At 43.5% G+C, this 25,956-nt stretch overlaps 1 protein-coding gene across 12 annotated transcripts in view; it reads right to left on the bottom strand.

The window, feature by feature from the left end:
- Positions 1-705: 705 nt before the first annotated feature.
- Positions 706-25,956, bottom strand: part of HIVEP2 (HIVEP zinc finger 2) — a 142,072-nt gene continuing 116,821 nt past the window's right edge. For all 12 annotated transcript variants that reach the window (XM_030023743.2, XM_030023737.2, XM_030023745.2 and 9 more), the window contains 6 exons: positions 19,509-25,134; positions 18,601-18,755; positions 13,342-13,517; positions 10,641-10,742; positions 9,190-10,100; positions 706-2,381 (listed from right to left, as the gene is read on the bottom strand). In XM_030023743.2, coding sequence (XP_029879603.1) covers positions 1,563-2,381; positions 9,190-10,100; positions 10,641-10,742; positions 13,342-13,517; positions 18,601-18,755; positions 19,509-24,923 — 7,578 coding nt within the window. In that variant the 5' untranslated portion in view covers positions 24,924-25,134 and the 3' untranslated portion in view covers positions 706-1,562. The remainder of the gene's footprint in view (positions 2,382-9,189; positions 10,101-10,640; positions 10,743-13,341; positions 13,518-18,600; positions 18,756-19,508; positions 25,135-25,956) is intronic.

The following is a 25,956-nucleotide window of genomic DNA, read 5'->3' as shown; positions in this document are numbered from 1 at the left end:
GTGCGTGCGAGTGTGTGCGCGCGCATGCGCGTGTGCACGCACGTGTGCTGCTGGTGGTAGCGGTAACCCACCACACGTTCAAACACAAGCCCGGGCTCCTCCTGACTTTCCTCTGGAGCAAACCTCACCCCGATGGAGACCCTGCTCTGGCAGACTGCGACTCTCTTGCCCGTGAATCCCGCTCCTTGAAGAGGCCGGGGTGGCGGTTCTCTCTGCCTCGCCAGCGGGGCCACGCTCCTCCGTCTGCGGGACAGGACGGGACAGGACGGAGCCTCCTCTGAAGCTGACCCGGGTTCCGCAGCAGGGAGCGACCAGCCGTGGTGTTCAAGCGCAAGGAAACACCTTTTTGCCCCGCTGCAAACCCCTCTCTGAGCCCTCCGGGGCACCTCTGCGTGACACCTACGCCCCACGGTCAGCCCTTGCAAGCAGGGGACTGCCGGGGCTCGGCGGGGTGCCGCTTGTCCAGCCAGCGGGCCGGCTCCTCGCCCAGCCCCATGCGGCCGTAGGGGCCTCGCCACCCTGCAGCTGGAGGCAGGGGAGCGGGTCCGGCCGCGGCCGGACTCTGCCTGCCGGCAGCCAGCGGTGCCCCGGCTCCTCGCCTCTCCCGGTGAGTTACACCGACGGCACCAGTGATGCACCTGCACATATTTACATGGGGTGGAATGTTTTCCCATAGCTTTTTAAAGGAGTATATAGATCACCATGTTCACATAAGACCAAATACTTTTAATATATTTATAACTGTTTTATAAAGCTTTGAAAAAACTCACAATAGCACATCGTTTTACTTTAATGCTTTACGGTACTATCAGTTTAAAATCACATCAGCACTTAAGTTATAGTCAATCCGGCAAACAAGAGACAAAAAAAAAATTACAAGAGTTAAGAACTGACTGATACATCCTTTATCTTTTTTTTTTTTAACTAATGCATAAGTGCAGAATAAGATAAGATACTCTAGTTTAAATATCTTGTTTTACAATATACATTTTGTTCTAATTACGCAACAGTAAATCCCATGCTTCACATAGAAAAGCAATCCACAACATTAAGAAAAAAATTTACAATTTATGAAACAAAGTAAATAAATATTAGTATTACAGAATCAGAGCTGTACATAAAAGCTGTTCAGTTTTAATCATATAAAAATATGTTTTAGTGCAACCTCACATATATTGATGCTGTTTTGCTTTACATCATTTAGATCCAAGTGTCCAAAAAAGGAAAGAAATTACATTTATTACAAAGCAGATACACAAATTCTAAAATATGTACAAATTACTGCTAAAAAAATGCTTATAAGAATATAAGCAAAGTAAAGAAAAGGCACAAACATCTGTACAATTTAAAAGTACCAGACCCAATAAGAATTTCAAATTTAGTTTTGGTCAGGCTCATGATGACTTGTTATTTTATCTAATTCTTTTGATATAACAAAAGTATATATAATAGCAAACTACTGTAACTTAGAACAGGCATGCTGTAAAGTTGAATACTTCTTCTATCTCTAGAAAAAAAAAAGTGGGGTAAATGTATGGGTGAAAGTCTCCATGCATCTCAGATCAATGTGGCTTGCTCTTCTCAGATGACGGATCTTTTCTTTCCTGTGTGCTTGATGGGGGGTCGCTCCTGCTGTGAAAGCCCAACTGCCGGATGTCCACAAAGCTCTTGCTGTAAAAGGTGGGATGGGCTAACGCAGTCTGTGATGTACCAAAACTGTCCTGTTCACCACCGTGCAAGTCAGGATGGGTGGCTGAGGCACAGGTCTGACCTGGCTCAGATCCACTAAAGTGTTTCAGGCTAAAATGTGCACTTTCTAAGGGTTTCTGGTGAGGCTCAGAAGGCCTCTGCAGCTGCTCCGCCCCGTGCAGAACGGCTTCTTCTGTGGCGATTCGCAGAGAGGCTATGGCTTTTGTACAAGTCTGTATGTTCTCCTCCTGCTCCCTCTCGGTAGCTACGACACTGTCCTCTGACGTGCTCTGCGTCAGCAACAGCAACGGAGAGGAGGGCGCGCTGGAGGGAGCGGTGGGGTGCAAGCTGTGCGGAGAGGTACGTTTCTCGTGGTGCTTAGAAATACTATACGATTCTTTTGTAAGGATTTCCGCAGTTCCTCTTTGCTTCTCCTCAGAGCCTTCCCTCTGCAGGGCTAGCGTGGACGGAGAATGTAAACCTGAAAGGGCCACCGGTACTGAATGGACCATCTGGATACCCCCGATAGGCATCATGGGGATGGGTGCTCGGATCTGTTGCTGGGAGTGTAGTGGAAGATGACTGAAGACGTAGTCGCTCGGACCTTCGGGGAATGGGCTAGGCCCGCGGTGCTCCATACCTCCTTTTTCTCCATATACGTTGAAGTAAGGCCCCTGAGACAAGCCCCTTCTCTGCAACCAGAAAAAAACAAAAGAAATGTCAGCGCTACTACTAGCAAAATTCTTGTCCGTCTGCCAAACCACCTATCTGCTTTCCTGTCTAACACAACCTCCCATTCACATTCACGCAGCACCTTTCATCCAGATGGATCCCAAAGCATTTGGAAAACTCCACTAATTGCTTATCCAAACAACAGAGGAGGTTTTGCTTAGCTCAGCCCTACAGGGCTCATGCCTCTGAGGTGAAAGGCAGCAGCTAGTTAAGAGTGTTCAGCAACACAATGCAGCGATTTAGGTCAGGAAGTGAAGAGTATTATATTCAACTGAAACTGCGGAGAGAATCTGGGGTAGATTGAGTTTCATTCCCCAGGAGAGATTTGGCCAGGAGATCCATTTTACCCTCTCTTTTGGCAAACTGTGCAAACTGTGCTGGTATTGGCAGCCCACACTGGGTATCAGGACTTTGTTGCAGAGAAATACACATCCGAACACTCCCTGCTCACCACCACTGCTTGGCAGTACAGGAAAAATCTGACTGCATGTACGTATTTTCTGCCTGCTGAAAGATCCTGCTCTGGAGCCCCAGAAAAGGCACTTGCTCCCCATGAGCTTTACCCAATCCTTGATGAAAGAGGATGGGTATTTCCACGGAAGGTCAAGTGCCTCTGTACAACGAAGACCCAAATTTTCATAGTCATTAAGACAACGGAGCACCACTCTGGCCTATCTGTAGTGTAAACAATAAGTAATAACAAAAGCACAGGCATTAGCTGTGAGTGAAAGTGATGACTCTGTCACAGGAAGACTCACCCACTCATAATGGGATTGAGAAGAATGAGGGATTTTGTAATGGCTAATGAAAACCAACCTCGCAATATTGACATTTTCAGTGCCTTCCCATTAGTTCCTGCCTTGGAAGACTGAATAGCTCCATCTCCACTCAGTATTAAATATGTCTTGGGCTTTTGGGTTTCTCTTTTTTTCATTCTTAACTTTTAAAATTTGTTTTCCATCTGATGATTAAGTATCATTTATTGCTGACCAGAGGAACAACGATGACAGAAGTGCAGGATGACATTTTCATAATTGTGTGTGGGATTTGGCCACACAACTCTTGGGGACTCACATAGGAAATTAAAAGAACGAAATGCTCATCTCTGCTCTGCCAATTGACCAAACACCTATCAATTGCCCCAGAGCTGTACTGCTACCACAGTCTTGGTGCAGCAGCCCGAGGACTGCGCTGCTAAATGCCAATGCACTTCACTGCTGGGAAATCCTAGCTCTCAAGGTGTTAAGCAACCTCTTGATCCCATCCCAGGGAACTGGTTTAGGGGGCAATTAAAGATACAGTTTATGTGCTACCCAGGGGCTCAGTCTCGCTGTGCTCAGATGTTTTGTCCTGTTTGATATAAATCAATGTCAAGACAGGAAGGGTGACCCATAATCATCAGACTCAAACTTAAGAGATGTTATTATTCAGAGGCTAATCTACGTTGGGAATTTTCCTATTCAGAAAGTGAGACACTTGAGTCTCATAGAAGAGAAACTGTCATAAGAAAGCACAGTGACAGCATGCTATACTGCTGAATGGGGAAAAACTTACAGAATAAACTGCAGTTGCCAAGCCACAAAACATAGTTCACCTACCCTGTCAGTCCTTCCTATCGCTAACCTCACCTCTGCACAGCTGCTTGCCCCCTTTTTTTTCCATCTTTGGTCTGTCAACCCGTTTCTCAGTCATACTGTCCTCTTGGCTGTTTCCTAAGCCATGACATATATCACTATTGCATCTGATGTGAACTTGGGCTAAGGGAAACAGAGCAAAAGCAGCCAAAAAAAGGAGTAAAACTCATCGAAGAACAAGCCTAGTCACACACAAATCTCTAACTGAGAAAGACACTGGCTTCATGTTGTACCCTGCCACAGTTCCAAAAGGGAACAGAGCAACAGTCCTCCTTGTCGGATAGAGGTGGCTAACATGATGGAAACTGCTACACGCTTCAAGATCAGCAGTATCATCCAATATGTGTCTCATTTGCCTAATTTTTACATAGACGGTGACAGTGTGTTCATGTCCACTGGATGCCTTCCAAGCCTGGCTGAGCACATACCAGATTATTTTTCTCTAGCTCTGGCAGGTAAATTTGGAAATGGCCAACATAAATGGTTACAGGCATTAATAACTGTTCATACCTCTTACCCTGCTTTTATTTCCTTTACCAATATCTAGCATTTTCATACCTACAAGCAGACACACATATACATATTTACGGGGAAAGACCGAGTATTAGAGGAGATGTCTTCTTTCAAGAAACATCCTGAAAATCCAAAGACTTTATTCTGGGTGAGTATTAGATCCCATCACTGAGCACAGTGCAGAAAGCCACGGTATCTTTTTGCAGTGCCATCAGAATGGGTGGCTGCCAGTGCAGTGAGATGAGCTCCTCTCTTTGTCAGGTGATGGGAATCCAGTTTCTTTCCTATTAATTCTCATTTGTTGCAGTTTAGCATATTTTCCTCCAACTCCAGGTGACATATAATTTCCCAAGCAACAATATTCTGCAGGAGCTTTTCACTAAACTCTCTGACCTGCTCATAAAGCTAGACTGCCACACCACACCCCTGAGCAAAGCCATATCCAGCTTCACAGGTCCCCCAGAATGCCTCAGGGATGACATAGGGTTTACCCTGTATCTGGTACATCACCCAAAACAGGCTGGGGGGGATTAAGAGGAAGATTGCATTTCAAAGCCAAGCACCCTTCACAGACATCCTCCTGGCAGCCTCAGACCACAGCTTGCAAAAAAGATGGTGGGTGGAAAACAATCTCTTTGATTACCATATCGTAATGTACTTGAGGCTTTTTAAAGTTAAAAATGTTGAACTCTGTTGTGAAATTCAATAACAGAGCATATTAGCGATGTGCTTTCTAAAAGACATGATGCTTAATAAAGTGACTATAAATCTGGGTGGACTTCAGTTTCAGGATCAGCTTGATTTGCAGTCCTACTGAGAACACACCATAGCAGCCCATATACACCAGTGGACCTATTTACAGTTTACCTGGACTTTAGAAATTTTATGCTGGCTCTTTGTATAGGAATGCATTTCACTCAAGATGATAAAGTATTGAGTGCTTCAGAAGGGATTTAATATCCATATGTCTGGGATGATCGAAGGACCTTTATTGACTTCAAGTGGATATAGAGGTGCCTAACTCCCTTCAACCCTTCCGAACATATCAAGACAGGCTTCAGACTTCAAAATGAATGAGAGGTGCAACAAACCAGCAACACTAGCAAAGTCCACTACCTCCTAGAAGATAAAACAGTTGCTAGCGACAAGTTTATACCACTCACAGCAAGATATATTCACAGTCTCATTGTGCCTAGCCATGGGACTGGAAGAAGGGGCAAAAGCTCTGGTCTGCGCTAGGAAGCAGCGGGATGCACTAGGAGTGGGGACAAGCAGGAACAGAGTGAAACTCGGTGCTGGATCCCATGTTCACAATATAAGTGTTGTGGGGTCGGAGGGGAAGGTTGCTTCAGACTAGCCCTACGTGGTCTCTTCTCACTCACTTGAACGCCCACTTATGGTTTAAGTGCACCTGTTGCACTCCTGCAGCACATTTTTCAGTTTAAGTTCATCTGAGAACAATCCAGGTCACTTACTCCAAGACTGCTCTGCAATGCGAGTCAAAGCACAATAAATGTGACAACAGAGACATATGCCTGATCCAAACTAAAATGCTAACAGAGATGCACTCAGGGTGAACAAAAGCAGTCTTCCTATCTCTTCTCTTTCCCTTGGGACTGGCATAAAATGACTGGGGAGAAGACTCAGAGTCCTTCAGTAATGGCACCAGCCTCCTCAGAAAGGAAAGAAACATCTGGCATTGACAGAAGAGAAGATTCCAAATGTATTTAGAAAGCAATGGAGATCTGCCTTTAAATGTAAAGATGCCAATTTAACTTGCCAAAGTCAAATGTGCACCAGCATCAACCAGAGCCTTAGGCTACTTTGGAGAGAGTATCCTGTTGCGAGAGTGTATCCTGCTATTAACTGCCAAAGAAAAAAAAGTACATTTTTCTGTATTATTGTACAATCTACAAAAAGACTTACTTTCCCCACGCTCTTTTCCACTTCCTAAAGAAATAATTTCAATTGCTTTCTATGTGGTGCTTTCAGTGCCAGAGCACTTTACAAGCTCTTTGCACAAGACCACCAAAGCGCATGAACTTTCAAGGGGAAGCAACATGAAGGGGAACTAGACCAGCACTGGCCGAAGAGACTAGAGCAAATCCATCAATTTCAGTGGAGAAGAAAGAAAACTGGCCTCTTCTGGGAACTGCAGGTACCAGACGCACAGAACCACTCTTACTCCTGCAGTGACTGGGAACCCAATGCAGCTCTGAAAGAGGAAGCAGGATTGTAAGCTGGCGTGTGCATCACTGAATGCAGTTGCTAATCATGTTCTGATTTGCTGGATTTCAATTCTCTGAAAGTGAAAAACAGCCTTTATGCCTTTATTCCTTTTCCTTCTCTGACAGCTTTCATTTATAGCAAACTCAGGTGTTGTCTTCCCACACACCGAGTATAGTAACTTGTGTTTCACCTAAACTCAACTACTGTTTGGCTAAAGTATGTCTTCCAGAAAAGCATCAGGAGGTGAGGAATCCGTCTTTCCTTCCTTATAGTCGCCTGTTGAGATGGGCAATTATCCTCACTTGTCATTTACTCATTTAAATTTGCCTGGGCTCCGCTTCCAGTGATGCTTGTGTTCAGGTTCCAGTGACTGTACTGAGGTCCGGGCTTCTCTCTCAAAACACTCAACATGCCACTGAGTTACCGATGTTTTCTGTAGGACAAATGATCTTTTACATTGGGTTTTTCACTGCCACTTGCCTGATCCTACCTCAAAAATAAAGTAGGTGTTAAAAGTCCATCTGGCATGGTGGACTTTCCAAAATAAGGAGCTAAGGGTGCTAAAAGAGTCCTTACAATGTGCTAAACGCCTTGCTGGAAGGTGTGCATAACACACAAGGCAAACATTACAGCAAGAACTGTCAGATGGCCAAGGGTGACTGTTACATATCCTTTTGCCAGCATCATCACACATCCAAAATCTCTACTACAGGATGCCAGTGGAAGTGCCTCATGCAGGACATTAGGGACTGGGGCTCCCTGCACAATGTCAGCTGCAGCATCTCATATAATCCCTTCCATTTGATACTAAGACACAATGACTGTTAAACTGGTGGCTCTTTGTCCTCTTGCTGTGCTTCCTTACTTTGTTGGTAGAACTGCTGGCGGGATCTGTATCCTCCCTCAGCTATGCAGCAATAGCTCCTATGAGAGTGCAGCAGGGTTTCAGCGTGCCCTTCCTCAAGGACCACTTAGTCAGCCACCCCTCTCTGCTGCTCTTCCCCAACAACTTACCAGGCCATGGGGCCACATCTAATATGTGGGAGAAGTACCTGGTTGCTCTCTCCTACACACGTGGTCCCTCACATTGCAGCCTTCCCTTATCCCCCTGAAAAGCTGGGAAACCACTTTTGGATCTGCTAGGCTGGCAGCATCTTGGCTCTGTTCGGTCCATTCCTGCTCCAGCCACCTTTGCCCAGCAGCACCCCTTGCTCCATTCCCAGGCGCAGGTAACACATCAGCCTGGCTCCACAGAGAAATTCACCCCAGAGCTCTGGAAATGCTGATTTTATGAGGTTAAGGTTTAATTCTTAAGCACCACAAAGACTACACAAAGAGCCAAGAAGACTGGCAATGGGCATACCAGCGGGGAGGAGAGCCCTGCCAGGAGGAGGGCAGGGAGGCAGGAGCCCTGAGGCAGGGTGAGCCTGTCACAGCTTGCCAGGGTTGAACCCACACAAAAAGGCTGACGAGGCATGCAGTGAGAGGGCAGCAGCAACATCAGATGTGGCGAGGGGAGCGTACTAAATAAATAAATAAATGCAGACATACTGAGCCCGTTCCTTAACTCTACAAACAAATTTATTTGTGGAGAGAGTGCTTTGTGAATGCTAGGGCCAGTCAAAAGTGCCAAGTCGGCAGTTTTGGAGAGCTGATTTACCGAATGGGAACAGCACAGACAGCAGCTGTGAAAGTTTTGCATATTTCCATTTCCACCCAGACAGTTGTGTCCCTGCCGAAACAGCCAATTGTGATGGTGCATTCTGCAGGGCAAACAGCTGCCTGCTCCTGTCACACGATAATATCCTTTAAACTCCAGCCACAGATCCTGATTTCGATGGGCACCCTGCTTTTCCGAGAGGTTCCATTTATTTTAGCATTTTTATTCCATTAAACAATACTGCAGTGATGGGCACTGTACTGCAGTATCAGGGCCTTAAGCTCTGATCTGGGCTCGATCCCATCAGACAGTCTGGGACGTAAAAGGTTTTACAGAAACAGCAGAAACAAGCCCCACACACCATGTAAGCTCCTGGGGATGTTTTAAAAGAATATAATATAATATAATATAATATATAAAATAAATATAATAAAGACAGGGGCAGTTAATGTAAGCCCCCCTAATTTCATTGAACTTAATGGAGCTACTCAGGCTTATACCAAGTGAAGATTTGACCCTTAGGCTGACTCTGTTGCATCTAACTGAATCAACACCCTTATTTGGTCCCTGTCTGTTCCAAATTTCTTGCATTTGTTCCTGGACTTCCCACCAAGGCTCAAAGCTTATGCCCTCTTCTTCTACAAAGCTGCAACATTTTTTAAAATACTATGCACAAATTAGATAAGAGCACTGGTTTTGACTACAGGAGTGAAAATATTCTTTCATACTTACTGAATGACCCACTGGAATAGATTCAGACTGTAAATATTGACCCATGGACAACGCTGGATTATGGTATAAGCCCCTCCGGGGAGACGCCGCTCTAACAGAGGCCATGTATCTCCTCTCTCGCCTAGGAGACAAATCTCTTCGAACAGACGCATCTTTCCCTGGTGACATTGGTCTTCTTGGCGATAGGTGACGTCTTGGTGACACATCCCGTCTTGGTGATAACTCTCTCCTCAGCACAGCCTCCTTCCGCGGGGAAAGGTGCCTCATGGGTGAAATATCTCTTCGGGGTGACAGATGCCTTCTGGGTGACAAATCCCCTTTTGGCATTAAATACCTCTTTGGTGAGTTATCTCTATAGGGTGAAGAATCGTAGCCAGGTGACGACTGTCGACTGGAAGGTGAGAGGTCTCTCGGAGATGAACTGGGGTCTAACGAAAGCACGTAATCCTCATCCATGTAGCTAGGTATGTCCAACCTGTCTTTATCGGGCTCTGAATCGGTACTCTTACTCTGGAAAAACCTCTGATATTCTGTCATCTGTGAGTCTTCACAGGAGTCGCTTGGTGTTACAAGCTGAGTAACCTGAATGCTAGGTAAGGTGACCAAGTAACTGATGAGGGAGGAGTGTCCCACGGAAAGTGAGCCCTCGGGGGAAGCCCCCTGTGATGCCCCAGCCGAGTTCACAGACAGGGAGGAGAACCGAGGGGGCTGTGGGCTGGTGCTTCTTGATCTGGTTTTTGGTGTCGAGTCTCCCTGAGTATCATCAAAATCATCGTCATCTTCATCGTCATCATCATTGTCATCGCCGTCCTCGCCATCTGACTCCTCTGCGTCAGAAAACTGGTGCTCTGCTGACAGGCCTGCCAGGTTGCTACTCTTCTCTGCCTCCTGCTGCATGTCCTCCATGTTTTCTGAAACAGCCACGGCAAGTCAAAATGGTGAGCACACACCACACCTCTTACACCTTCTGCCACATTCATTCCCCACCCAGCACACTCATTGCCATCGCTGGATGCTCTTCATCTGGGATGGCTACATAAAGCCATTCTTCATAGTCTCAAACCACAATTTTTCATAATAATACCTTAAAACTCTATACTTGAAAGGAAGTATAAAAAGCAAATTCACCCTACCTCACTTTGCAACTTCGCTAAATGTTGCCATCTCTCACATCTAAACTGAAAAGATTGGGAACTTTGTATGACATAGATGACAACAGGTCATACTTTTATTTCTAGCTCTTCCTCGTGTATGTTAATAAAAAATGTAACTCAGACAAATGGATTGGATTTATTTTTTATACCTCCTGTTTATTAAAAAGATGCCTCTTAATTAAAAAATGCCCCAAATACTCTTAATATTTTTCCCATGCCAGCCACTGTGCTGAAGTGCAATGAGTCATTTGCATACTCCAGAGGCCATTCCAACTAAATTAAATCATTCTGACATACCTGCTTCTTCAGTTTCAGCATCATCTACGGATGTCATTGATACTCCAAGTTCCAGGCATTTTTTCATGTGTGCTTTAGACTTCATATGTTTTGTCAGATTTCCTACGGATCAGAGATTAATCTAATTAACGGACAACAGCAAAGATCACTCTCCAAGTCAGGTTTTGGTGTATCTTAACTCTGTTATCCTGCAGATGGGGGTTTTTAGTTTAAAAAAGCCCACAACAGACAGAGCTGACTCATCCATCCCATTGCCCTCAGAGCCTGTTTTAATGAGAGTGGGATTTTATATCTTTAAAAAAAAAAAAAAAACAAATAAACTTAAACTCAGGGCCTGAGAGGTATATAGGCATCTCTCCAATATTCCACGTGACATTTAGGCATCCCAGCAAGCTAAATAACTCACTTCTGGATGTTATCTATGCCTGGGCTCAGTGTTCATGATATGTGCAGACTGCCTGGACACCAGCCGTTCAGGGCTCACATTCCTAGTTTCACAGTGGTACTTTCAAGCTAAGGGTTCTCCCATTTACTTCATATGTAGGTTCCAAATGTTCATTGTGTTCGAAGAATTTTGAAGCAAAAGTACCCCACAAAAAAGACATTTACGGAAGACTTCTCTATGCAAGTTTACCATCTAGCTGCAATCTCTGAACTGAGAGGAGCTGTACTTACAGCCTTCGCCCAGGATGTGGGAAATCCAGGTTCAGTTCCCTGCTTTGGACTATGGATCTGAACCAGACACAGCAGGGATTTGAAATCAGATCTCCCATTCCCCTGAGGGAGAAATCTAACACTAGACTATTGACTTTCTGGAGCGCCTGTCTTAGTCTGTTTTTTTCACAGATAAGAAAACTGTGTTGAGACTGGCTCCAAGAGACATTTCATGGCAAAGAATCTTGAGCACAAAGCACAAGCTGGAGAAATGAGAATATCACTCTAATCCATTAGCCACTTCAGTCACATTTGCAACACCCAACGGGGAAAGCATGGCGCAAGCAACACCCAACCCACTACCAAGACATGGTGCTTCTTAGCTCAACGAAAGCACTCTGTGAATGTACCTATGCTGCTTTCGGGACCCCAACCACCGTCTCCAGATGGTGTGTGTGTGGCACATGCAGCCTGGGGGCAGGAACACTGCACCACTCCGTTGGATAGTGGAGGTATGCTTAGAAGCTCACCAGCCAGGCTCTTCTCCTCTGACTTTCAGTCCCAGCGAGTTCAGATAATTCCCTTCTCAGTAAGAGTTTCTTATTGTGCCTGTGCACCGCATAAAAAGTCTAACTTAGCCACTGATGCCTCTGGATGGCTAAACGCTCAGGGTGTTTACTGAAAACCTAAGTACCTCTGAAGGTCTGTCCCCTGCTGTTCTCTGCAAAATAGCAACAATAGTTGTGAGGCTGACAACTGCTCATAAGCAGTAATATGCCAGTTAAACCCTTCTGTACTTCGAAGGCTAACTTAGTTTCTTCCTACTCATGCCCTTCTTGTGCAATAGTATACCATCTCCTCCCTGTTTCTTCTTCTCTGCCAGGAATGACAGCCTCAGCAAGCAATTTCACATTTCTTTCCATGCCATCTCTTCTGCCTGGAATGTACTTTCTGAACACAGCTGCAAAACCACAATCCTCCTTCAAGACCCATTCCTCCAGCAATGTCAAATGTAAACAATGATCCGAGACCAGTTCACCAGATGGTCTACTGGGACTACAAACGAGCAGCTCCTTGTCTTTGTCCCTACACCCCCATGCAAGTTCTCATCTTAAATTAGGTTGATGGGTCTACTACCATCCATCAGCTATTCCCATCTTTGGCAGAAGAAGAAGTGCTGGAGTCATGGAAACTATTACAATTCTCAATCCTCAAAACAGCCATGAAGCTGCACTGGGATCTTGGGAGAAATTTCCTTCAGCTTCCTCTCTCCCCCTTCAAGTAAGTTCACTGCACTGGGATCAGAATCTGTCTCCCTTGTCTGCCAAAGGGAAGCTAAGAAACTGAAAATGTAAGGCTCATTTGGGCTGTGCTACAAAGAAATGCTACCAAAGAGAAGAATTTTTTTCTTTTAAGGAGATGCAATGCAAATCCAAATTCCAAAGAATATCATTATCTGTGGCCTCAGGGTGACAAATGGAAGCTTTTCTCTGTGCTGATAAATACATGTGAACACAAGCTATCAGATCTCTATTCATAATTAATGCCACAGTGGATGGAGTGGCCCATCTGGGAGACATACATTATTTATAAACTTGAAACTGACCCACTGTAAAGCCCGTGAAGGCATGTTTTCCTCAGCAGCTGATGCTCTGCTTCTACATTATGTCATAACAAGTGTACTCTCCTGGTAGCATTTAAGTGTTGCTGCAATTAAAATTTTCACCATGTAACAATTTTGGTAGAAAGTATTATTTGTAAGGGCGGTTCTTATGCTACTATATTTTCTCTGCAGACAGATGGACCAGCCAAGAGCCTATAGCCCTTAATGAAGCTATCCAAGGAGTCTCAGAGCCTCGCAAAATCCGTGGATCAATTAAACAGGAGAGAAAAACCTCTTTCATGACGTCCTGTATACATAAACACAATAATTTTATTCTGAAGAAAATTCTTTCCTTGATTGCAAAGGGTGCTTGGATCCCAGATGGCAAAATAGCTCCAGATTTGTCTGGGAAGTGGCAAGAGTTCAGCAAAAAGGGTCAAGTACCTTTAGTTTTGAAGGCAAAATTGCACAACTTGCATACATAAGGCCGGACATCAGTATGAGTGCGGATATGTTTTTTGAGCATGCTTGGCTTCTTGCAGCGAATTCCACATTCTTCACAAATGTACTTTCCTCGGCCACGACCTCTGACATAGACATAATCCTCATTTGATTTATACCTGTTGGAAGAGAGCAAGCATTTAAATCATACAGACTCTAGGTCACATACATGCACAGACATCACCTCTATGCATCTGATCCTGATCCAGTATACATCTCATCACAAGAAATCCACAGAAGCCCATAGGAACTACTGAATTTTCAGTTTGGAACTCACAAAGTATTTGCCTTTCAGGGAATGCACTGGTCCCAGTGTGTTTTAACAACGTGAGACCAAAGGGTTGCAGTATGAGAACAGTATAAACACCTTGTCAGGAAACAGATTAGCTACCATTCGTATAGACACAGTGCAACTCCAAATACGAGTCTGCAGGTTGGATTTATTTCAGCTAACTGTAGTCTTGTACAATGGAGGCATCTACCACCACTGAAAACAGCGTCGTTTTGCAGCATGGTTCATTCAACTATTTTAGTGTATTTATCCCTTGGGATCAGATAAATCATATCCTGGAAATGCCCGTTTCTCCCCATTAAGCATAAAGGGAATGCAGATGACTAGGGAGGATGTACGCATTTACACTACAGATGCCTGAAGTTCCCAAACATGGATCCCTCCCTAAGGGACACCAAGTTGAGTTCACTCAGGTACATGCTGCTTTAGAAATAAAATGGGAAACTTCCAAGCTGTACACTTAACAGAAAGCTGTTAAAAGAATTTTTCTTAGCACAGGCATAAGCGTTCCATGCTATTTTTGCTGATTACATAGTATGTAGTTAGATAATAAATAAGATATGCAAATCTATGTAAAGCTGCACATTGCCTTTACTATCATGATAAATTGTTAATACTGAAATCTGAAAGAGCCCAGGGGATCTGCTCAGGCTGTTCTGAGGTTTGAAGAGCACTGGGTGTTCCCCAGAGGGAGAATTTCATCCTCATTCACCCAAAGTAAAATCCAGAAATTGCTAGAACTGAGAAATAATATTTTTTCTGCCCCCTGTCCTCCCTTGCCCTTTCCCTAAGCAGCACAAAGTACTTTCAGTCACCCTGTGGATGCGCAGCGCACAAAATATCGTTGGTACTGACAGCCCTGTAAATAAATAAGGGACTGTGTGAAAGATTCTGTTAATGTGATGATAACTCTACAAGAAGCAAGTGGCAATTTTTGGGTTACAGAGCTGAACCATTTTTAAAGTGTGCTTTTCTTAGATGAACACTTCTTCCATATGTTCAGCTATATCACTGGCAATATAAATACTGAAGCTAATATCTTAGAAATACATAAAACACTGTCCTGTTCTCACATCCATCTTTTTATCTATTAAAAACATCAGCTCCTCTTTCAAATGTGGATGCCTAAATTCAGTTTTTTTCATCTCCTTTCCAATAAAGTTGGCCCTCTCCCTTTTCCTTCATTGTCCCTGGCACCATGGGCAAAACGGACATAGTCTAATGTCATTTAATATTTAGCCATCTCTCTAGCAGCTTTTTTTTTTTTATATTTCTGGGATTCTGCTTTTGTGATTGTCCCATTTCCCAGGTTCTTCTTCATACACACATGCCAGTGACTCCTAGTCATCTCTCTATCCACTGCTTCATCAACTACCTCCAGGCTTTCTCCCACAGACAGAAAAAAAGTCCACTATTGTTTGAAAGACTGCCATTTTATCTTCTTTTCATCTCTCCTTACAGTCTGATTTTGCTGGGATGGAGTCTACCATATCGCCCATGATTGATACTGGTAAGATAAATGCTGTGTTATAACGTGCTTTTCCACTGCTCCATCTCTGCTGCTCCTCTTCCCGACCTCATTCCACCAGCTTCTGCCACCTGTCAGATCCCATTGGGTACAAAGACAATTAGACAAGATCTGTCTCTTCATCATTCGTATGGATGGTTCTTAGCCATAACTGACCTTGACTCTCTAAGTATGCTTTACCATAACAATGACTGTAAGAGAAATGACACACACAAATTTGACACTCAAAGAAGGCCTGGTCCAAAAACTGAAACACCAGAAGACTGAGTCTATGGTGATTATCTTTCTAGCTCCCAGGAATATTAGATCTTACTATTAACTCATGCCTCTCTCAAAGCTTTCAGTAATTTCCCCCTTCCCACTACATAACTTTCATATAAGGACTATGGTCACTGCTGCTCTGAGCTTGATTTGAATGGGACTCTAGAGTTAAAAAGCACTAACAAGCCTCAGAGTCCTGCAATTTCTATCCAAAATGCCATTTTATTGGGGATTTTCAATTAGAGTCTGTTACTGATTGATAGATATAAAAGAGCGACCATAAGCTAACTGTGAACTCTTGCTGTGAGCTGATAATGTCATTAAGCTAGATGTCAGATGAGCAGGCATGTTTGCCCTGTCCCTCCTTTCTTTTCACTTCACGCCATTAGTAAACAACTGTACTGCCGCAAGTACTGAACTTCAAATTGCTGCTTTTCTTTGAGGAACACTGCTTCATAACCCATCAAGGTTTTGCAGTTGCAGATGATGGAAAGCAGATTTGTGATTCAGATCATTTCATTCGAATCAAGCCACCTGCCAGAGGTAATAATATGGTTGTTAGCTTCTTCCTTCAAAACTCCCTCTGCTGCGATGCTTACAAACTGCTCTTGACTGGCTTTGATGCAGCGAGGTGGTGATGTGCTGTGACATCTCCTTTTTGCCTCAACTCCATTCATTCTGCTCCTTCAGCTTCTCACTCATCCCCAGCCCTGTCTATTTGCTTTTTGCCCACCTGCCATACGAGCACTTCGGTCCCCTGGCACAAGGCAGCTGCACAGCTGCTCTTCCCTGCTCAGCGGACAGGCTTTCCCACAAACTGAAAACTGACAACCACAGATCTTTCTCAACTATGGATTCTGAATTGCCTTCTTCGCACTTACAAAACAAAAGCAATCCAGAAGCCTAAGCAAATCCACTGCCCAAGACAAATGAAAAACAAAATGAAAATACATTACTGAAACAAGATATCACCATGTACGTTTGTCTGTCCAGGGGAGAAAACATGAAATGAAGATGACAGACATTTGCTGCATTGTTCAGTGCACTACTTGCACGTGCTGAGATGATACGAAGATGAGCTTGATGAGAGTAGAGCAGACTAGAGGAGAACAGAACAGCTCTACAAACAGCTAAGGGCAAGCAATCACGGAAACCCACCCATGCTAAAAACTAGCTTTCAGAAGTCATAAAAAAAAAACCTGAAGAGGATGACAAATTCAATAGTCAGGACAGAAAAAAAAGACAGATGTGGTTATAATATCTAAAGAATATTAGATCCATTTAAAAAAATATCCAAACTAATGAAAAGAATTAATCTACCCTTCCACAAATAATTCCTATAAAATGTTTGATAAAATTAGGTGTACCCGTTAACACTACATCATCTCATTCACTGTAGCTTTGCAGGTTATATGCTTCTATTGAGGAAGTCCCAGTCTACTGCACAGATTATTTGTCCCCCCCCTCCAGAAATTAATGTGCACATCAAGGTTTCTTACGCTTCGTTTTACTCAAAGGATATCTAAACATAGCCAAGTATTACTAGGAGACATTTCTAGGTGACATGTGAATTATATGACTTTACACAAATAGCTTCGTAGACCTCATTGGTATACAGGGAAACTTAAGATGGTGTAAGTAACATACAAAGTTTCTTAAAGAAGGTATTAGATGGTAGAGGTGTTTTATAGAATGATCTGTTTGTTGCAGCTCACACTGATCTGAATCCTCCTTTAAGTTGCTTTTTTTAATACACTTTTACTCTTTTGACCTCTCATCAGGCAGCTTACATCAGTGCAGACTGTCTTCAGCTGGGTGATCCAAATTCAGAAATGATACATAGTGAGAAGCAGGCAAATTTTATGCTTCAAAGTGGGTGTGAGTTGAAGCAACAGCTCTTTAAATTTCTTGTAAACTTAGGCTCACCCCTGAATTTGGGTCACTCTTGTGTAGCCAGCCTAGTGGCTTGGGTACTAGGACAACATACAACTAGAGAGAACAGCCAGGATCAGTGTGTCTGGGGTAGCATACTTATAGCAATCTCCAAAATAACATTTTCAGTCTTTCAGGCAAGACGTAGGCTATACTCCTTCAGTGTTGCAGACTACAGAGAAACGCCAATGTTCATTTCATGGAGACTATTCAAATGGAGCCAAAACACATAATGTTAATGCAGGACAACTGAGATTTTAAAGGGTACAAACTGATGGGAGAAGGAAATGGATGTACGAATTTCTTACTTCTCCATCCTGACCTATTTAGTTACCCTAATAAAATAGTTCTGTGAGACCATCTGATTTCGGTAAGACTGAAAAACACATCTTTTTCAGCCACCTGACTATTCACTATTAACAACTGGCAAATTAATTGCATCGTGTCAGAATTCTGTAAAAGAAATTAAACAATATCTTCCATTTTAGAGTATACTACAGAGGCAAACAAGTGTCCATTTCATTTGCTTTTTATAACAACCTTCAGAAGCCTCAAAACAGTGTTAATGGACTTGGAGGTCTCCTATTCCCTCTCTCTGTTATTTGTTTCTGTTATCACTTGAGTGACAGATGGCCATGGTAAAATAAACATTATTTTATCAACCACAGATCACAGAACTATGGATTAGGCTTACATACCATAGATTTAATTGTCATCTTACATTTTACCTCCAAAATCCAACTTCAGTAAATAATAAAAAATTACAAGATTAAGAGTAAGCATGCCTAGCTAACCCGTTCAAGTGAGTGGAGGTACACAGACTCTAAAAATGGAACGATATCCTCATGGAAGCCATTAAATAAAAAGAAATGGTATAGATAATATCAAAATTTTAACCATTTATCCATTTCTTTATGACTTAAGGAATGAAAGTAACAATTTTCTGGGAGTGCTCTCACACAGACGGAAAATATAATTGTCCTAACAGCAAAGTAGAGCCAACACTAAGTATACAGGTACCCTGCAGATTGTTTTAAGACTGACATATACGTAAAAACGAAGAGGCCTGGGAGCTACAAGACATGGCAGGAATACAGGAGACTGTTCACATCCTAATTCATTCATATTCATTTTCAAATCTCTTTAAAATGACAGGCTGAGCTTGAAATTTCCAGTTGCATTTTCTTACCCTCCTTCAAAGATTTTAATTCGTATCGGCTCAGTTTGTTTGGATGTAATGTCTTTATCTCCATGAATGTCTCCTTTTACTCTTTCTTTTATAATATTCCCCACTACTTTCTTTTCAAGCTTGCTGCCAAACAAGAAGAATGGCTCGTGTTTCATCTGTAGAACAAAGTCAAGGAAGGGTGTTACTGCTGGAGCACACAATAAACGCACACTTCATTTCAAGTACTTTTAACATTCCAGGTCAAAGCCAAACTCTCATTTTGGTGCAACTCTATAAGATGAATTAATTTGTCCCACTTAATTTGATGGAGAATAAGACAGGGGGCAGCATGGACAAAGTTTTATGACAGTCTTGACAGAAAAGACAGCACCTATCTTTCGTCAGAAAAAAATAATGGAAAATAGAGATGGAAAAGCCTTAGAAGGTAATTTATTGCCATTACAGAATTTTCCCTGGCACCATTATCTAACACTTAGTCCATGAGGAAAAGTCAGTATGTAAAAGACATTAAATGGATCTGAAGATCCTTACTCAATTTTAACTTAATCTTTACTTACAAATGCACGTGGATGTTTCTGTCTGATAATGTTTGAATCAGGACATGGCAAAAAACAAAGGACAAAATAAAAGGAGATAATGTATCAGGCTCTGGCACACATGAAGGGAGGGCTTTAAAAGCCTCACTTTTACATCTGATTTTGAAAATGGAGACAAGAGACAGCAGAAGTAGCAGAGCTTGCAGAAGGGTAAACTGAGGCTCAAAAGTTGTCATGGGAAGATGTCAATGTCTGATTTCCCAATAGGGAATCTTTTTTTTCTTAAAAATCATTAACTTACATTTCATAGTTTACTAATATTTTCTCAAATAAAGGTATATGAATTTAATTATATTAAAACCTCTGACTTACCTGAGCAAACTGCTTCCATGCACTTGATGATGTCAGTTTACCAGCTCCAGGTCTATGCATAGCAGCCAGAGTGTAGATTTCCGTGGTGTTTTTTTGCTTGGACCTTAAAAGTGCTAAAGTGGTCTTTGTACTTAGCCCAGATGGGTTTGGGTTACATGAACTTATACACCATGAAGCATAAACAGAAGACTTGAGGGTTGGTTGCTGAATGTAATTGGGTTTCGTATAGTTTAAGAAACACCAGCTCACAGTAGTAGTAGTGCGCAGACTTGGGAACTGAAGGATCTGCTGAAAATCTGCTACGTCTGTCAGGAGAATGGTTGAGCCTGTGACTTTCCCACTGGTATTGGATGACATCTGGACTAACATCCCAAGAGGCAATTTTTGATGTTTCAGTTGGTCTTCTGGCTGAATTTCTCCTGGTGGCAATGAAGACCTCTGTGGACTCATGCTCATGTCTGAGGCTGTTTCATCCACATCCAGTTCTTCTGGTGAGTCTCTTCCTTCAGAAGGGCCACTGGACTTCTGCCCTGGTGATGTGGAATCAAAACTGGAAAGTTTCTCCCTGCTCAGTGGGAAAGCATCAGCTGTTGGCATGCTGACAGGTGGGAAATCTTGAGATGATGAGGACGACAGCGGTGAAGAGGATGACATGGATGGCAGACTTTCTTTTGGCTCGGTAGCACAGCTCTGCCTTACTAGTTGAGGCTTCTGCACTCTTGGAAAATCTTTCTTTATATCTGAGTTAGTTAACTCAACTGCACTTAGCTCCTCAACTATCTGCCCATACATTTTTTCTTCTTTGACTCGTTTCTGCTGCTTGGTCTCCATGAAGAGCTCCAAGCTGCTGGCAGGTGAAAGCATTCGTTTGCTTCCTCCCAAGGTAGAAGCCATGTCAGAACTGGAAGGCAAACACAGGGGAATTGGTGGCTCCAGTCCAAGCGGTAGTGACTGCGGCACTTTCCACAAAGGATATTTTTCTAGCCCTCCATGCTGACCCAACATCTGAGCTATGTTAAATCCAATTCCTTGCATGGTTGCATTAGTTGCCAATGTTCTTTGAGAAACAGTCTCATCAACTTTACAAATTACAATTGCAGGACTGTTGCTCTGTCCAAGGATCTGGGAAATGCTTGTGTACATGACACTACCGTAAGATGGCACATGGGTTTGAATCCTGACGGGAACAACTGTTCCTGGCAAAGACTGTACAGATCCATCACTTGGGGAGTCAAAATCTGTCTGAAGATGCTGCTCAGAGGAGGTATCTGTTGGTTTAATGCTATGGTCTGACTGGTACTTAGCAAGAGTATTTTTTGAATACTGCCCAGATGTTCCTGAGTAATGCTGGTATGCTTGCTCTTTAGCGTGCACATAATCTGCTGGTTTCTTTCCAATAAGCTCTGGCACATGTTCCAGGTGATAACTTGGAGGAACGTCTGTTTGGAAAGGCTGTTTGACATAAGATTTCTGCAGCTGTTGTACAAAATGATGCTGGAAATGTAGAGGTTCTGTGCATGACTGCCACAAGACAGGCTGCTGAGATGGTGGTAAGTGAACCATGCAGACAGCTGGATAGGGGAACTGAAACATGGTGCTATGAATAGGGGGAAATGGGACTTTTTCCTGATGTGCAAATAGCTGCTGCTGCTCTGATGGATGTTTGTTAGGAATATAAGGTGCTTGTTGGATCAAGGGAGTCCTTAACATTTCCGGGCTGTCTGCAAGAAGAGCCTGTTGCTGGGCAAGGTGGGATGAGCTATTACTAAGCTGAGCACAAGAGCCAATAGCCTGTTTTCCAGAGTCATCTACCTGAATGGGCTGAAGTACAGAGGAAGGGGAGTGATGCCAGGCAAGCTGGGAGGAGCGAAGACCAGCCTGTGCATGTTCCATCTGCTCCTGCTTTATACTTTGTTCTGTGCTCTGATCAGTCTGGGAAATCTCTGGAAAACCACTGAAGGAAGCCTGGCGAACCAAGAAGCATTTCTTCCTTTCTCGGGATGGAGACAGTGCCGTAGTAGGTGTCCCAGCTGAAGAGGCATGAGACAGATTCCCATAATCAAAGGATTTACTTCGGATCTCTGGGATTTCAGCAGCATGAGGACAGGGCATCTGTTCAGATGAGCACCGTCTCATTTCCCTCTGATGGTGATGCCCAGGGACGGAAAGTGAGTAAGCACCAGCTGGAACTGTTAAAAACTCAGACTGTTTTCCAAACTCATCTTGTTTGGGAGGCGTGATGAACTTCATATTCTCTTCTCTTTCAAAGGACATTGAAAAACTAGAACTGTGGGACAAATTACTTTCTTGGCTAGGGCTGCGAGAGAGGCTGGTACCTGTGGACTCAAAGCTGGATTCTCCAGAGGAGTGCTCCATGTCAGCCAGTCGTAAACGCTTCTTTTTGGGTGGTAGTTTTTCGGCTGGAAGTTGAGAAAGGGTTTCACTTCTCTGGGGCCACTGGAATTCTTCGGTGGGTCTCTCCTGCTCTTTACTCTGCACTTCTCTATCTTTTTCGGGCTTATCTGGCTCCTCCGTGACACGAATCTCAGGTACCTGTATATTGTGCTGGCGAACCAACCTGGGCTGCATATGATACGGCTGAGGCTGTTGGGATGGAGACGGCTTACTGGTGTCAGCATTTTCCATTTGTGGAACTCGGTCTGGGCTCATTGGGGACTCACAAATCTCACTCTCGCATGTTTCAGATGGTGAATAGATCTTTTCCTGCTGGCATGCAATATGTTCTGTAGATTCAGACCTTTCAAATGAGTTTGGCCTGCTCAACGAATTTGTGTGCTGAATGACAGAGATGACATTTCCAGGGGGCTTTCTAGCCAGTGATTCTGCAGTCTTTTCTTGCTCTGCAGTTAAGGATGAGTCTTCCAGAGAAGCTGCCGGGCTTCCAGACTGCAAGTAAGGCCTGCAGATTTCAAAACGCTCTGCATGGCAATGGGCAGCATTGTCCAGGCCTTGAAGGGCAAATCCACTCCTTGGCACTTCCTGAATTTGGGATTTGGGATCAAAGTCCAAAGGCTGAATTCCCCCAGTAGTGCCAGTTGTACTGCTGCAAAGCATGGGACTGTCTTCCTCATCTCCAACACTCTCCTCTTTCCTGCGCTTTCTGTTTTCAAAAGTTGTTCCAAGCATGGATGGCACTGCCTGAGATTGTCCAAGTGGATCAACGAAGTACTCTCCCCCCTTGTTCATCCCACCTAAGGATGGCGAGTCCCTGTAGTTCTGCTTCTGAGCTTCAAATTCTTCCCACTTTCTGTAGTGCTTTCCACTGGCATCGTAGTCATAAAAGGTTTTGTCTCCTTTCTTCTCTTTTAAGGATGGTCCTTTGTCACCTGCTATCTGTCTGTTGGAAGCAATAATGATATTTTTCCCTGGCCTTCCATGATAGTCTGAATCCGAGTGCCCCTCCTGCACAGAGGGCAGTTCAAAGGCAGCCTGTCTTCTCAACATCCTTTGGTGGGATATTCCCACTGTCCCGGGGTAAAATACATCATCTGAGCCAGTCATCTTCTCATCAAATGAATGGCTTCCTCTCAGAGATGGGGGAATACTTAGGCTGTTTGCAGAAGAGGTTGGCATGGAGTTACTTCTAATAAGAGGAGAGGAATCTACTGGGGGCTCTAGAAGGACTGGCACGTCACCCTGCTGACTGACTTGGTACAGGTTGGATTCACTTTTGATGGATGATGTGGTGGTCTGGGATTGTCTAGATTCTGTATTGCTGCCTGGATAAACTTGTGTAGATTTAATAGTGCTCAAATTACTGGAGTCAATGAGTTCTTCTTTATTTGGAGTCAGCTGAGAAATATGTTCCTCAAGCATCTTGATATCTAATCTGTTATTTAAAAGAGGTAATGGCTCTGCTTTGCCCTTTCTACCCATTAAACTGTGTTCCTGATTTGTTGTAGCTACTGTTAGTGCTGTCCTTTGATTAATCCTATAGAACTTCCCAAAGATGATCTCTTCGTAAGACTTTGCATTAGTATTTGGTGGGCTAATTTGCTGCTCAGCACTTTCTGAGCGGGAAAAATAACCAGAGTCAGTGCTTCCTTTACTGTGTGGGCTCAGGAGGTTTAACGACTGCTCAGAATCTTGCCCTTTTTTCTCTGACAGTCTTAGTGCAAGTCGCTGTTTAACTGTATGAGAGTCATCAGACTTGGTAGTTAAGGATGGGTTTTGCAACATATCAGAGCCAATATATGGTGAACTCTCACTGGGTAACTGAATTCCACTTTTAGGGATAATCAAAATGGGCACTTTCATTGGCCCCACCAAGGACTCTTCCATGGAGGAGTGAAAACTGCTCCTGCTAGCAATGTCCAGGGGGAGCTGCGGGACGGGGCTCAGTTTGTCAGACCCTTCCACTAGGAGTGGGGTCTCCTCATCAGTGTCCGTGCTCTGCTCGCCATCTGAATGTATTTCAGCTTCCACGTCGATGTAACTGGCATCTAGGTCCAATTTAGAGACTGCTGACTCTGTAAAAGGTACCAATCCTGCTTTAATTGCATGGGCATGTGACTTCCTGTGCTTGTAAAGGTTGCTCTTTGTCTTGAAGGAGAAACCACAAGGAACGCAAGGGTAGGGTCGCTCCCCAGTATGCGACCTAATATGTTTTTTAAGTACGCTAGGTTTGGCACAAGCCCGATTACAGTAAGGACAAATGTACTTGCCAGGCTTTTTGGGTTTGTGCTCCTTTTTGTGAGCATCTTCTGATTGTTCTAAAGATTTCTGTGAATATTGGCTGTATGCAGGGTTCAAACTTGAAATCTTCTTCCTGGAGAAACCTCCGCTATGGCTATGCATATGAAAAGGAAACAAGTCCTCTGAGGCAACTGATTGCAAGTGGCTAGGAAACTGCCATGGAGGGCCTTCCAAGCTCTGATGTGGCTTTATGTTGTGCAAGAAGCCTTGTGGCAATGAATGCTGTGGGAAAGAAAGTGAATGTTGACATGAGTAAGGACTTGGACGATGCTGTGGATATTGCTTCTCCGTGACTTGCTGTGCAGCTTCATTTGATGATACCAGTTTCCCAGAACTAAAAAGTTGTGCTGATGCTGTGTTTCCTATTTGCTCGTGATCTATTTGTGGTTGCCTCTGTACTTCTTGATTGCCAAAAGTGCTCATCTTAATAACAGCTGAATGTTCTTGCCTCCATCTACTTGGTACTTTAGCAGTTTCTCCAGACCTTGAGGTAGCTTTTTGCCCTATAGCTGTGTCCCCAGAGTCCATTTTGTTACACAAGGTCTTAAGTGCTAGTTCACTTGAAAGCTGTGCAGACACATGGAGTGTGTCCAAAGCTGTGCTTTTTAAAGTTTTGTTGCTCCCATTTTTCCAGGGCTGTTGCAAGTTCACAGACTTTTCTTTCTCTTTGGAACTTTCCACGCAGTAGTCTATAGGCATTAGATTTGTGTCTGTACACTAATGTGAGTATTATACAGTTCTGTTCATGGCAGGAACTTTCCTAAACAGTTTATTATACATTTGCAAAGACTTGTTATAGCATTTGGACATTTTCCATTGTTATTAAATACTGAGATGCAGAATGACCCAGAGACACTTGTGATCTACTAGAGCAAAGTTCTCTTCATCTCTTCCATGGTGACACAGCTATCTGTACGGAACAATCAAAAAGAAAGAAACCCCACACACCAATTAATACAGCCATGCTAAATTACATTGATGCAGTCAGTTGCACTTTTATTGAGCCTTACATGAAAAGTATTGAGGGACTTAAGGAAAGGTAACTACATTTCACAAAACTCCCTTTTGTGAGCAGACACAGTAAAGACTGGCTCCAGAGATTGCACGCAAGCATAATCACTACTCAATAAAAACCCTAGGAATAGGAAACAGAGATCTATACTTTCCAAATTAAAACAGTAGCTTTAGAAGGCTTTCTGGGGACAGTTTAAAGGCTTGATTCTCAGAAAGTCCACCACCTACTTCCAAAGCTTTTTCAGCAAATCACTGCTGAAAATAGTCCTAACACTGTGGGCAGTGTTATCCAGTATTACTCACCTACAGTTCAGACATGCACTTTAGTCACCTGGCCTTCCTCTGAAGTCAGAGGAGGGTGATCAGTACTTTCCATATCGTGATGGGTGCTTCAGACATAGGGCATGTCTATGCACTTGGCCGTCCGCTATGGAGGATGCTTGTTTCTCACTGTCAGCTAGGCAGAAATCCTAGATGACTGCCTTGGAGTATATATCAAATTTTAGGATGGCTAAAGTGAGGTACTTCTTACCTTAGATCATCTAACTGGTTTTACAAGAAGGTGTTGATGACCCTTTTAAACTACTTTTAAACAGTCAAAAAAGAGACATAAAAAAAGCATTCCAAACACAGCACTATCTATTGGTACCTTTCCACATCTCCATCTTCCAATCACTATATTAAATTTTAGTAAGAATGTCTTTCTAGAGGTAAAACA

The sequence above is a fragment of the Aquila chrysaetos genome, chromosome 8, assembly GCF_900496995.4.
Source record: "Aquila chrysaetos chrysaetos chromosome 8, bAquChr1.4, whole genome shotgun sequence".
NCBI classification, from domain to species: domain Eukaryota; kingdom Metazoa; phylum Chordata; class Aves; order Accipitriformes; family Accipitridae; genus Aquila; species Aquila chrysaetos.
Note: the sequence above shows the minus strand (reverse complement) of the source record. Positions and strands in the feature narration are given on the sequence as shown.